General features: G+C 42.4%; 1 protein-coding gene across 1 annotated transcript in view; it reads right to left on the reverse strand.

Annotated features, from left to right (window-relative positions):
• Window positions 1–14,486, reverse strand: part of NVL (nuclear VCP like) — a 62,432-nt gene extending 47,946 nt beyond the window's left edge. The window contains exons 1-10 of the mRNA XM_039532338.1: window positions 14,149–14,486; window positions 12,738–12,811; window positions 10,608–10,660; window positions 10,392–10,491; window positions 8,288–8,339; window positions 7,380–7,649; window positions 3,263–3,389; window positions 2,870–2,946; window positions 2,421–2,555; window positions 200–301 (exon numbers count right to left, since the gene is read on the reverse strand). Coding sequence (XP_039388272.1) covers window positions 200–301; window positions 2,421–2,555; window positions 2,870–2,946; window positions 3,263–3,389; window positions 7,380–7,649; window positions 8,288–8,339; window positions 10,392–10,491; window positions 10,608–10,660; window positions 12,738–12,811; window positions 14,149–14,193 — 1,035 coding nt within the window. The 5' untranslated portion in view covers window positions 14,194–14,486. The remainder of the gene's footprint in view (window positions 1–199; window positions 302–2,420; window positions 2,556–2,869; window positions 2,947–3,262; window positions 3,390–7,379; window positions 7,650–8,287; window positions 8,340–10,391; window positions 10,492–10,607; window positions 10,661–12,737; window positions 12,812–14,148) is intronic.
• Between the last annotated feature and the right edge of the window lie 330 nt (window positions 14,487–14,816).

A 14,816-nucleotide genomic window follows, 5' to 3' on the forward strand; every position in this document is an offset into this window, starting at 1 on the left:
GCAGGGATTGTCTTTTTGTTCTGGGTTTGTACAGCACCTAGTACAATGGGATCCCAGTCCATGACTGAAGATCCAAGGTTCTACAGTAATACAAATAATTCAATCTTAATTTCAAATTGCAGCAGCAGAAAGGGATCATTAAAAGGTTTTATGAAGAGAAAGGATAAAGCAATTTATTAGCTCAGCTCCCTGTCCTCACCACAGCTTGTTCAAACAACTCTCTCAGCTTCTGTTCAGACTCCCCAGAGACTCCCGATACAATTTCAGTAGCAGCTACTTTGAGCATCGGCAGTTCAAGTTCCTAGAATAAACGCAAAGAACATGGTTATGAAATCTCAAAAACATTTCCTCTTAGCAGGATTTTCTTTGACTAAGTCCCCTAGAACCAGTATTTATATAATCATAATACTTTACACTTATAAGGAGCCTTTCAAGAGAAGTTTTTAAAGTGCTTTAGAAACCACATGCAACAGCCCTACATCTAAGTGATCAGAGGCACTTAACCAAATGAACAGAGCTGGGAACAGAATCCAGGTCTCCTGGCTCCCACTTTAACAGCTTAATAGCATTTAGTTCATGGCAAACTTGAGAGTAATCTACCCCACACTAGCATGCTGAGCACTAGATGTCCATGTGCATCCTAATAGTTCCTTAGTGTGTTCTGAAATGGGAGTACATCAAAGCACACAAGGAACTGTCAGTGTGCATCAGCAGGGTCCACACCAACACATTGCGGTAGATTTACACCCCAGCTTGCAGTGAAGTACATGATTGTGTAGGCTAAAAATACCCAAGATTTAATTCCAAGAGTCTCTATCAACTTTACGCAATAAAAGCCTGCAAGTTTTCATTTTGAAAAAAGCTGTGTTCCAACAGTTCATAATTTATGTATAATTTCCAGACTATATAACCTACGGCCATTTAAGTGAATACAGCAATAAAAAACAAAACAAAACAAAGAGAGCTACTGTATTGACAAGCCTGGCAATAAAGTCCTCCATTTATCCCCAGAACAGACAGTGATAGTGCAACTGCTCCATAGTGCCATAAGCTGTCTCTACTCTGAACTGTAGGTACCCTGTACAAGTAGAAAGTAGCTTATTCTCATGACTAAAATGCAGTAACAATCCCTGACATCTCTGATGACACCAGCTATAACAGGGGTGGGAAAACTACGGCCCATGTCCAGCCCATCAGATGTTTTAATCCAGCCCTTGAGATCCCACCAGGGAGCAGGGTCTGGGGCTTACCCCGCTCCGGCGCTCCAGCGGGGACGACGACTTGCCCCACTCCGCGTGTGCCATGGCTCCGGGAAGCAGCATGTCCCCCCTCTGGCTCCTAAGCATAGAGGCAGTCAGGGGGTTCCACATGCTGCTCCTGCCCCAAGCAGCTTCCATTGGCTGGGAACTGCGGCCAATGGGAACTGCAGGGGCAGCACCTGCAGACGGGGCAGCACGCAGAGCCACCTGGCCACGGCTCCACGTAGGAGCCGAAGTGGGGACATGCCATTGCTTCTGGGAGCCGCTTGAGGTAAGCGTTGCCGGGAGCCTGCACCCATGACCTCCTCCCACGCCCCAACCCCTTGCCCTGATCCCCCTCCCACCCTCCAAACCCCTCGGTCCCAGCCCAGAGCACCCTCCTGCACTCCAAACCCCTCATCCCCAGCCCCACCCCAGAGCCCACATCCCCAGCTGAAGCCCTCACCCCCCCCATACCCCAACCCCCTGTCCCAGCCCAGAGCCCCCTCCCGCACCATGAACTCCTCATTTCTGGCCTCACCCCAGAGCCCACATCCCCAGCCACACCCCAACCCCCAATTTCATGAGCATTCCTGGCCCACCATACAATTTCCATACCCAGATGTGGGCCTCAGGCCAAAAAGTTTGCCCACCCCTGAGCTATAAGGATGCCACTTGTAGAGGTGGCTGTTTAAGAAGGACAGATCATCAACTTATTTGACAGAAGCCAAACAGCTGTTGTATGGTAACTTCCAAGTTTAATGTCATAGGATTACCTCCCCATGGACTCAGCCATTTCACAACCCAAAACAGATTTCAACCACTTTTACAAAAAATCCAAGCTGAAAACTTTTCTACTGTAAACAGATCAAACAGATAAAACTTTAATCTAATACGTGGCCTGCTGAAAGTCCATTCCTTGTGAGTGCTTGCAAGAAGAAACTGAGCTTTTAATGCAATATTTTCCCCCTGCATGAGGATCTATCAAGGAATAATCCTGATTCAGATTGCATTTCTGTTATTTAAATTCTAATGGATGTTTATTTTGAGATGAGACGGGAAGAGGCAAGATAGATTAGAATGTTCTCCTCTTTGCTTTTATCTATCTGCCCTCTCCCTATCTTAAGTCTAATTAAAAGAGCAGACAGGAGGAAGGGAAAGCAAATATTAAGGCAGTCTCACCCCAGCAATTGCCTGCGCTAGTAATGTCTTTCCACACCCTGGTGGTCCATGTAAAAGAAATCCTCGAGGTGGGACCACGCCTAAGTGATTGTAAACTTCAGGGTGACGCACGTGTATCAGCATCTTGCATACCTCCTGTTAGAAAGAAGATAAAAATAGAGTAGATAGAGGAAAATAATGTAAACACTAAAATGCACAGACGATAACTTGTGTCTCACTTATTTCAGTGACTGATATTAGGGAGGTCAGTTCAGGTTCAGATCTATAGCTAGTCTTGCTGCCCTCATCAAGCAGCGAGAGACAGCTCTTTCTGTTGCCAATGATTTGCTGAGTTGCTATGCAAATCAGTCCTGCTTGGGCTCCAGCTGCCTCATTTTGTATATATGTAGTTTTATTCACTGTGTTCTCTATCCCATAAGTAACACAGCAAGGGTTTAATTAAAACTAACCTTCAGAGTTTCATCACTGCCTCCCACATCGTCAAATTTCACTAAAGGGAACTGCAGCTCTGGTCCTTTAGTTTTAACTGCAAGAAGAAAAAGGAAGGGAATAAATGAAGTCATTAGAATCTGGGCACAGCAGAAGCCAGTGGCTGCAAACCCCAACAAGACAGACACTGATTTGAACACTTGGGTAAAAGATTATACAGAACAAATTATTTCTTATGCAACAGTCACAGGACTGGACTATTTTCTAGCACCACATGAAGGATGAATGTCTTCCTGAAAGGCCCCAACCGAAAAATCAACATTTCAGAAGCGCAGAATATCTCTGATCCCAACTGCTACAGCTACCAACCACCCACATACTCGGTAAGCCATTTCAGAAATAGTAGCTCTCACCTTTCTGCTTACGCAAAACAGATTCTATTTCTTCATCTACATCTTGAGATTCCTCTTTCCTTCTTTTTCGTCTCTTACTCTTTGTCTTCTTTCCTTCGCTCTCCAAAAAAGAAAGGTCTTTTGATTTCTAGCGCATAAAACACAGAATGATATGACTGAGTCTTCAAATATTTAGTACATAAATGATTTGAGCTCTTCTACAGACACTTGAAAGAGCAGAACAAACAAAATCTGAAGACACATATGGTGCTTCATGCATAAATATTATGAGAATGGTAAGAGACAAGGTATGATCAATCCTTTCTGTGTCTAAATCATTGTATTACTTGGTTTTTACTAAGGATTGTTCACATTGATCTGTCTTTTGGGGGGGGGGGGGCACTAAAGTTCCAGAAAAAAATTGTATACATAAGCTAGAAAAAGATCTAAGAATAAAAAGCTGATTTAAGTTAGAACTCATCTACACAGGAACGTTATTCCAGAATAAGGTAGGCTGCGAATTTAAAGCACAATAGTGATTCCAATATAACTCTGTATGGACACCTTTATTCTTGAATAAGAGTATCCATGTGGGTTGCTATTCTGGAATAGATATTCCCGTATATTCTTCAGTAACTATTCTGGACAGTTTTCCCATGCAGACAAGCCCTGAATTGCATAATTATTGTAAAGCAACAAACACTGTGTCTTTATACAGCTGTGTGTGCATGCAGCTGTGTGTGTGTGTGTATATATATATATATAAAAAATAAAAACACCTCCATTAGAACCATTAATTACCAGTAACACACTATGTTTGTACAGCACTTAGCGCAATGGGATCCTGGTTCATAAGTAGGGCTTCTAGGTGCTACGGTAATACAATTACTAATCACCACCAATATTGTAGTGAATATTGTGCAAATAACTCAGGTCATCGCTGTATATGCAAGAAAAATACAAATGAGAGAATAGACAGATGAGATTGTGCATCTTGTTAACTACGTTTTGTTTTCAACACAATTTGGTGGACATTTTATTCCACAATGATCCCCCTGCTACGCCATCTCCCCTTGTAGGGGCAAACACTGTCATTTTAGTCCTAGTAGTAATTTTCCACATCCACCATCAACTTTATGTTAATCAGTCAGCACGGTATAATAGTGAATAGGATGATATGCCTTGTCCACTAGAGAAGAAAAACATCAACTCTACAATATGCCTTTTAGCCACTGAACAAGGACAAAGAGGTCCTGGGGTGTCTCTTAATCCCCAAACTCTTGTATGTTCCCAACTGAAAATCCTCTGGTTGTTTTTGAACACTTTCCATCCTTAAAAACTGGCTCTGGGGTCGCAATGTCACCATAAGGATATTTTTAGATACACTGAGAATACATTGCCTTAAAGGGTCAATGTAATCACATTTCTGTATGAAGGCATTTTACTGACTTTTGTTAAAGAACAAAATTCCTATAACTGAAAGAAAGTCCCCGGGCGATGCTCTGGAACTGCTCCCTACAAAGCCAGTCAGGACTCTGGTGAAGTCTCCTCTCTCTGAGCAGACTGTCTTCAGGGCAAGAAGCTCACACAACTTCACCTCCTTGGGTCTGACCTTGGAGCATTCAGCATCCTCTGCCCTTCCATACGCTTCCCACAGCAAGTCCGCCCAGGCAAGGTCCTGGGGAAGCTAGAGGGCCCTGCACCCCAACTTCGCAGTCAGACATGACTCTTGGCCAGCCAGTAAAACAAAGGTCTATTAGATGACAGGAACACAGTCTAAAACAGAGCTTGTAGGTACAGAGAACAGGACCCCTCCGCAGGGTCCATTTTGTGGGGCAGTGAGCCAGACAACCAAGTCTGCACCTCATGCCACGTCCCCAGCCAGCCCTCAACTGACTCACTCTCCAGCCCCTCCTCCTCTGGGCTTTGTCCCTTTCCTGGGCCAGGAGATCACCTGATTCCTTTGTTCTCCAACACCTTTAGCTATCACCTTTAGCAGGGGGGGGAAGGGCCCAGGCCATCCGGTGTCGGACATTTATGTACACTGGCTGCTTGCTCTGCAACAATTACACCCCCTTATCCCACCACCTAGAGACTTAAGAAATGCATAAGGGAAACTGAGGCATCACTACAGTATTCAGAGGAAACATTAAAAACATCCCACTTCGTCACAACATCAAAGAAATATATTTCTCTTTTCAACTTGTTTACTTTGTACACTGTGGCCCAAAGGGCCTCTTTATGTCAACTGACAAAGGGCCTACTCAACACGTGTCATAATATTTAGCCAAACAGTATCTTGTCAGGTATTATATAATATCTAGTAACATGCTGTCATGAATATCGAACAATGTATTTACAGGTTGTATATAAACAGTTATGCATATGTGCTAGAAATATGCTCTTCAAATAAGTTTTGGAGGCATGTGGATTTCCACAAAGGAACGCAGATTTCCCTGTCTGCATGGTTCAAGCTAACAGGCTGACTGAAAAACAGTCTAGAGCTTGATTATAAACAAAGGACAATTAAAGTACATTTATACCTGAGTTAAACAACGTGATGAAGCCAACTGAGAAAACAAATTGATCAGAGGATGAAGGGACTGAGTGTCTGCACCTAAAGAACCAGCAGTAGTGGAGAGATCTGTCTGAGTTTACTTTTCAAGGGGTTCATTTAAAAAGTATTCTGCACTATAAAAGGGAAGAATAGGGAAAAAGGATCAGCATCCTCTGATTCTGTGAATAGTGGATCCACCTGCTTGAGGAGCTGGAGACACTGACAGCTTGATGTAAGTCAGAAAGTTGTTTAGGCAATGATTGCAGTTTGTTAAAGTTAAGTTTGGTCACTGGAAAGCAGTTTGGTTTTTTTCTGTTTGTTTGTTTTTAACCAGACCTGTCTCTTTCTCTGGCTTAGTATCACTTAAATCTATGTTCCTTATCAATAAACTTATGCTTAGTGTTACTACAACCCATATGCTATGCTGTGTATTAAAGACAGCTAGACCACGGGTTCTCAAACTGGTGGTTGGGACCCCTCAGAGGGTCACAAGGTTATTACATGGGGGGTTAATGGTGTTAAATATGTAAAAAGTGTTTTTAATTTAAAAGGAGGATCGCACTCAGAGGCTTGCTATGTGAAAGGGGCCACCAGTACAAAAGTTTGAGAACTACTGAGCTAGACTAACAGGCTAGCATGTACCCGGTCTGTTTGGAGGCAGTGAACTTGGTAATTTCTGTGACTGTTCAATGAGAGGGGTTGGATACTACAAAGAGATATCTCTGGGAAACTCAGGAACTGGGGTTCACTGAATGTTACCTACCTGGCAGAGCCTCAAGGAGTTTGCTGGTGAGGTGGACAGAGGGGTGTGGCAAGGAGCTTTGCACAGGTTAAGATCCAGCAAAACTTACCTCTCTGTCTCAGCAAGAGAAACACCCAGTGGCTTATGGTTCTGGACAGTACTTTGCACTGTTTCCCCTGTCTGTCAGTCTCCCCTGTTTGCATGGGACTTGCACACAGCAACAGGAGAAGTCATTAAAAAAAAAATTAAGAAAATGTGATTGTAAAACCACAAAAATGGGCAGAGTAATTTGGTCAGGTGTGGTCCTGAAACTATTTTTGACTAATTTTTTTTAATTAACTAGATTTCCAGTCTTTTAATCTTGAGCATCTCAAACATAAAGAAGGCGTTTAAAAAAAAAAAAAAAGACTTTGATACAGTACAAATTTGTCTTTCATAAGAACATATAATCTAGTGTTGTTTGCACCAGAACATTTTTGGCAGCTACAATACTTATTGAAAAAAGATGGCACCAAGCAACTAAGCCAGTCTTTCATCATAACATCTTACATTTACAGAGCGCTTCACAAAAATTAAAATCCACACACTGCTTCTTCCACCAATGCAGCAACCTCTAGGTTGAAACATTGTAGGTGTATTAAAAAAAAAAACCAACAGGTTTGCATTGCCCACTAAAGGCTCAAACTTGTTTTTATATACATTGTTCTTCTCATGCCCCCAAGATGCACAAGTCTGTTTTTCATACTGTACTTCTAAGTATTGTCACATAAGGGAAGAAATGTACTAAGCCCCAATGTGTATGCCATGTTAAGTGGTATCAGATTTAAAAGAGAAGCTACCTCAGATATCTGTTTCCTTTCCTCTTCTTCCTCACACAGGTCAATTAAGAAGTTGTCTTCCTTTCTACCTGGGGTTTTATCAATAAACCATCCACCTTCAGAGATCCTAGTATCAAGTGGGGTACCAGATGGAAGAGCACTAGTTCTGGGTGCTGTCACTTGTGCAGGGCTACTGGTTTCTGTTGGCTCATTCTTGGGAGTTGCTGGAAGAGAATCAGGATCTCCTTTCCGGTATAAGGTCAGCAGAGAGCTGTTCAGGTGATTTGTGGACTGCAAAGTTTATGTATTTGAAAGAAAATTAAAAACAAACAAAAAAACCAATTGCTTGCAGATATCTCCCTTAGCAAGCAGACAGCCTTAGTGCGATAGTAGAGTCTTTACTCTGCCTTCTCCTCCCACCTTTGCTATGTTCCCCTTCCTCAGAAACAGCCCCCAGCAACAGTCCTGCCTCATTCTTCCCCAGGAAATAATTTCCTTTCAACTCTACAAGGTCTCCAGCTGGGGACTCCTGGTTGACATGCTCATTCTGACGAGCCACCTGAGGTTTGTCAGAATGAGGGTATCAGCCAAGCCATTAGCAGTTTGGCAACCGAAGAGCACCATGGGCAGCCAGAATGGAGGGGGCATAGCTGGTCAGATACACTGTGGCTGGTACAACTTCCAGGATGCTAACTTTTAAGACCACCACTAGCACTGGAACATATATTTAAAAAAAAAAAAAAACAAGTCTCACCACAAAGAATTATATTAATTCTAAATCAAAGTTTGGGCCTTTACCAGATGGTGTATACACAGTTCTGTTTTAAAACTCTTGTATATTTCAGTAAAGAGCATCGATATATTTCATATGTGCACTGCTGTGTTCGTTTCAACTGCACTATACCATAGAGAGTGAAATATGGACTTACTAGAGGTTCTGAGTAATCATCATCTGAGTCGTCTGTGTAGCTTTCCACATCCCTTTAGCAGAAAAGTGAGGAGGCAGAAATTATGGGTACAACATACCATAACAGCACAATGAGACATCTGCACAACTAAGAGAACAAATATTCTCCCCTAGGAAGATGCTAGGCTCTCCGTGCTTGGACTACAATACTACTGTGTGTGAGACAGAGGGTAGAGATAGAACAACTCTTCTGATGGCCTTCTCCCCCTTCCCCACAACCTAAGTCTGGTTGTGGAAGGGGGAAAACCTTCTCTCCTCAGCGCTTCCACCACCAGCTGGGCTCTCTATAGTAGATGAAGCTATTCTGGTAGTCCTGAAATCAGACTTCAAAGCCTGATGGAACAGCTCACTCAGTTTGTGTGGCTGGAGGCCTTTGAGGAACTAAAGCTGTATTTATTTTAAAATTCTGGGGCTAGAATGCAAACCAAAAAGATAAAAAGGTTGGAATCATGAGCAGAATACCTCAAGGGGACAAGGAGGGAGGAGAGAGTGTTTTGTAATTTTAACAAATAAAAAGATATTCTCTATGATTAGCCTGCTTTTGACTAATAGGTAACAGATTAACTGCTGAATTTGTCTTCATTAAAAAAATACTTTAAAACCTCAGTAACACACCTCAATATGTATTTACAGCAACTGAGATAAAAGATGAAATATTCATGTTTGTGTGGCAGTAATAAGGCTTAAGCAGGCTGTAGCCTCTAGAAGGTACATGATTACACTCAGAACAGCTCATGCCAGTGTTAATCCATTCATTCAAGAGCAGCAATACACATACACATTGTGAGAAGTCAGGCAGTTTAAGCAGTGCATTACATATATATGGTTACTATAAAATTAAGAAGTTTCTCTGACTTCTTTAGCCATACTCAAACACTTGATTGAATTTGTCCAAAAGCTATACTCTACACTGCCTCCTCTTGATGAGTCCAGACCTAAATGAGCCCAGATTATCCCTATGCTGTTAATCATAGAAATTAGAATCGCAAGACAGCAGTCACTGTATCTCTCCCTGTCAATGCTTGTCCTCTGGACTGTCGTTATAGATGTCTGCTTGCACAGGAAATTGTTAATATTTAGTAGGTTTAATAAAAAGCCAACAGACTGTTGTTTTTTAAAGTGGTTAGAGGTTTGATTACTGAAATTCAGAAGATTTGGGTATTTTGTACTGAATTCAACATACCCGGTCTTAAAAACACTTATACAAATGGCTATTACTGTCACTCTAACTGTAAGAGAGAAAATATGTTAGCACTAATAAAAAGGGAGGCATATTTTCAATATTTAATGCAGAGTAGTCTCTATCACATTTAAGGAGGCAGAATGCTCTAGACTGTGCACAGGGTTGGGAGTCAGGAAATCCAAATTCTAATTTCACTTCTAACACTAACTGGCTGTGCACCCTTGGAAAATTCACTGAAACGCTCCATCTCAGTTTTCCCATGTCTAGGGTGACCAGACAGCAAATGTGAAAAATCAGGATGGGGGTAATAGAAGCCTATATAAGAAAAAGCCCCAAATATCACGACTGTCCCTATAAAATCAGGACATCTGGTCACTCTACCCATGTCTAAAATAGCGATAACACCTCTGTGACAAAGACGAGTTGTAAGAATTTAACAGACAGGCCTTAATTCCATAAGCTGCCTTACCCACAAGGAAGGTGAATCCTTCTACCCACAAGGATCCCTTCGATTTGGGGGTCTGTAGCCTGGTCTTCACCCGCAGTTCCCCACACATACACAAAGTGTTCTTAAATTAATTAACTTGAGTTAATCCCAGTGAAAAGGTAGTTGTAGTTTTTATATGAGTTAGCAGGTTGAGTTCAAGTCTATGGGCCTGGTTCACTAGAATGTACCTTGAGTTAAGAACTCCCCCCGGTCCTTTTTATTTTTTTCCCCAGCAAAGACCAGGCTTATGAGGGTACAAGGGCCCACCTGTGTGGAACAGCTTGCAGGATCAGGGCCTTCACAGTAATAGAGTTTTTTAAAGATACAAAGCACTATGGAAATGTTAAGTACTGACATTGTTAAAGTAGTCTTAAGGCAATAAGTCTTTCCACTTACTCATTCTCTTCTCGTCTGTGTCTTGCTCTTTTTGCCACATGTTCATTCTCTAAAGTTGTTAAATCTTCAAATTCTCTCTCATTACTGATTATACCAAACACTGGAAAAAACCCAGAAGAACATGGATGGCCACAAGTGCTCAACAACAGTGTAGTCAGTAATTCAGAGAGCTTCTTCAGCTTCTTGGTATTTCAGTCCTGATATTAACAGACTTACCTTTCTCAACCTGAATTCTAAAGGCATTTCTTTTTCTTCTTCCATATTCTGCACTGAAAAACAATTGTACAGTGTTAAGTATCAGAGGGGTAGCCGTGTTAGTCTGGATCTGTAAAAGCAACAAAGAATCCTGTGGCACCTTATAGACTAACAGACGTTCTGCAGCATGAGCTTTCGTGGGTGAATACCCACTTCTTCAGATGCAAGAAGTGGGTATTCACCCACGAAAGCTCATGCTGCAGAACGTCTGTTAGTCTATAAGGTGCCACAGGATTCTTTGTACAGTGTTAGGATCTCACTGAGGCCCTCTTTCATGTATTGTCATTCTCAGTGTAGATACAAGTTTCTAAAGTGACACAATCCACAAACTTTTACACAAGTACACTCTGGACCCAGTTATGTGGAAGAGTGACTTTGGTTCGAGCTATTCCAAGCTTTTAAAAAAGATTAGGTGTAACTCAAATGGCATCATACTAAACTCAGTTTCTGGGAAAAAAGGTGCAAAGTGAATCACAGTGGTCTCTAGCTAGTGGTCTTCAGAAGGACATTTAGTAGAGATTATGACCAGCATCATTGGCTGGATATGTAGAGCAGTGAGTGGCAATATAAAAGAAGAGTCAGCCAAGTGGACATTCATTCATAATAGGCTTGTTTGCTTTAAACCACACAAATAGAGCTAGGGACTGGACCAGGATGGGTCCTTCAGCCATAGGATTATTTTTCCTTTTAGGCATGATAATGAAAAATTCAGCCCCTTTCATCATTAGCAATGAATGTGCTCTCTCAACTTCATGATCAAATTGTTGAGTTCCCTTCTACTAACAGACCACAAATTAAACATCCTTCCAAAAAACAGAGGCTACAAACATGGACAAAGCAACCTCCTTGCCCTCCTTCAAATTCTGCCTTAAAATGCTCTTTGCTGTGATACAGTAAAAAAAAAAAACTAGAAAAGTTAGGCAACTGATAGATTAAAATCAGCATCTAATTGTTTCCTTGTGCTCCCTGTTATCTCTTGTCAATCTTCAATGGTCAGATTTTCAGTGCAAGAACTATCTTTCTGTTAGGTGTTCGTACAGCACCTGGCACAATGGCTCGTAGTCAGTGGCTCATACGTGCCAACAATATGATGCAATTGCAAAAAAGGCAAATATCCTTTTGGGGTGTATTAACAGGAGTGTTGTACGCAGGTACAACATAGCAAGATAGCAAGTATGAATAATCGGGACAGAGAGGTGGGGGAATAATAGGGTCCTACATAAGACAAAGCCCCTAATATCAGGATTGTCCCGATAATATTGGGACGTCTGGTCACCCTAGCTGTACATAAGCCACGGGAAGTAATTGTTCTGCTCTACTAGGCACTGGTGAGGCCTCAGGTTGAATACTGTGTTCAGTTATGGGCACCATACTTTCGTAAAGATTGGAGAAAGTCCAGAGGAGAGCAATAAAAGGTCTAGAAAACATAACCTATGAGGAAAGGTTAAAAAAAATGGGCATATATAGTTTCAAGAAAAGACAACTTATCAGATACTCCCTCAGCATTCAAATATATTAAGGGCTGTTTTAAAGAAGATGGTGATAAATTGTTCTCCATGCCCACTGAAGGTATCAGGACAAGACAATCTGTTTAATCTGCAGCAAGGGAGATTTAGATTAGATATAAGGAAGATCTTTCTAACCATAAGGATAGTTAAGTACTGGAATAGGTTACCATGGGATGTTGTGGAATCCTGTCAATGGAGGTTTTTAAGAACAGGTTAGACAAACAACTGGTCAGGGATGATCTACGTATACTTGGTCCTGCCTCAGTAAGATGGACTAGATGACCACTCGAGGTTTCTTGTACCCTACATTTCTATAATGCTCTGTGCTACTGCAATATGAGTAAGTTACTAGATACTATATGTCAGCCAAAGAGAATCTTGCAGTGAAAACAATTTATTTTGATTGTACTTCTTCCTTGATCACTGATGTACTAAGCAACTTTCAATCCTAGTTTATAATAAGGTATAATTCAGAACTGCCATGAGAAATACATTTAAATTTTACAAACAGATATGCAGATACATATTACTATTTCTATTAAAGAAAAAAAAACAGAATGCAAGGACCAAGCTTTTTGCTCACCTGTAAGTTTTCTGTAAATCAGCTGCTAAAATTCCAATGTCCACATATCGGCCACATTTATTACTGCTTAGGTACTGAAATGCAGAGTTTATAGAAATGAACAAAATCTTAGACTTTTGCTGAAATTATTGACCGTCACAAATTATCATCATAAAAAAGAAAATTTAAACTGAAAAATCTAAACAGCTTGAATTTGTTTTGCACAAAGTTATCAGATTGATAAGTTATTTGACAGGAAACTATTAACTATTTACACAGCCAACTGGCCACATTTACTGGGAGAAGTAGTATACTATATTTGGAAGCCAAACTAACTATTGTCATTAATTGGGGCAACTCTATAGACTTCAATCAACAGAACAGTGATACTCAGATTGGTTAATAATTAAATCAGGTATGTGTGCTGCAAAGAGATGCAGGAGACATATTAGGAAGCACAGTTTAATTCATTAAGCAATCAGGATGCTTTTACTATCTTATAAACCAATTCAATTACCAATTTGCACTAAGTTATTAACTTATTTGCTGTGAAACTTAAAACTAAATGTGATTAGTATTATTGAAACAATGAATTCACACTACTGTGACTCTTTTGGGTAATGCTGAAGCTAGGAGGTCTGAGTATCACTGCAACTGCAACAGAGGAAGATGGTCCTGCAGCCAAGCCATTGAACTTGGAAATGGAAAACATGGGTTCTATTTCTGCCACTACCAAACTTTCTGTGTAACCTCATTTCTGTGTGTCTCAGTTCCCCATCTGTAAGAGGCAGATCATAATTTAATATCTAATAGGGGTGTTGTGAAGATAAATGTATCTTTGCAAGGCGCTTAGGGGAGTGCCACTTAAAGTATGTCAATCAAATGCTATAGCATTACACCAGTTTTTATACCTGGCTTTTAGTCTGGCCTATTTTCACAATAATCACACCCTCACATGGACCACCAACTCGAGAGGGCTTGAGTAAAATTACTGCTCCCCCTCACCCCCAAATCAACAGCTCCCTAACTGTCTCGGGTTTTCTAAAGGCATCCATTACTGTGGGATCGCAGCTCCCTCCGACAGGGGGGTGCCCAGGTGGTGTGACCCCAGGAACAAGATGACACCTTTCGGGGAGCCCAAGGACCGCGCCCAGCGCGTTTTAAAGACACACAGAGCGCGTGGTGCTGGCACTAGCCCTGACAAATAAACAGCCGCTCCCCTCCCCTAGACCTGAGAGCCGGGTGACGGCTCTGTAGCGCGGGGCGATGCAGGGCTGCGCTGCGGCCGCCCCTGGTTGCATGCAAGGCACCAACCCCTCGTTAGCCCTGGAGGAGCGCGCGAGGGAACCTGGGGGTGGGGGAGGGTTTGCGCGTGACTTGACTTCCCGGGGCTCGGGACGGGCCACAGCGAGGCAGGAGCAAAGGTCGGCACCTGCTTGATTCGCTGCTTCAGGCGAGGGTCCGCGCGGCCCCGCATGGCCCAGCGCCTCCGGCAGCTCTCGCCAAGCGACCCGAGGCCGCCAGAACGATGGAGATCAGCCCGCAGAGCCGCTCTAGAATTCTACGCAGGCACCCGTCTAGCCACCTAAACCTCCTCCCGTAGGACCCATTCAAACTATCCCAACTTTATTGGCAGTTCTGGTATTACGAACAAGCCCTGTTCTGGGCTAGGAACCGCCTGCGATGCGTTTGCTGCACAGCAGGCGCCCCTGTCCCAAAACCCTCAGCTGGCTGGGGCTTTCCCACCCTTTTCCCCTTGGGGCTGAAGATTCCTGCCTGGGGCCTGAGCCCAGCCAAATTCCTTCAGCCGTTTTGCATTTATAGCGTTTCTCTTGTGCGCAGGAAAGCCCTGTCCGGCCATTGGGTGCTCACTTCACCATTGCTGAAGCTGCAGACATAAAACTTGGCTTGTTTTGTAGGTCTCATTCAGGCGTGGACATCAGCTATGTCTTTTTAAAGTCCGGCACAAGTTGGTTGTATTGTGTTTACAGGGAGGACCCAGCAATGAACAGCGTTTCAGTTAAAGCCATGCCAGTATCAGTCCGTCAATGGCATGCTATTTATTTATTATTGGTGTTATCACAGTGCCTAGGAGCCTTA

This window comes from Mauremys reevesii, linkage group 3 (assembly GCF_016161935.1).
Source record: "Mauremys reevesii isolate NIE-2019 linkage group 3, ASM1616193v1, whole genome shotgun sequence".
NCBI classification, from domain to species: Eukaryota; Metazoa; Chordata; order Testudines; family Geoemydidae; genus Mauremys; species Mauremys reevesii.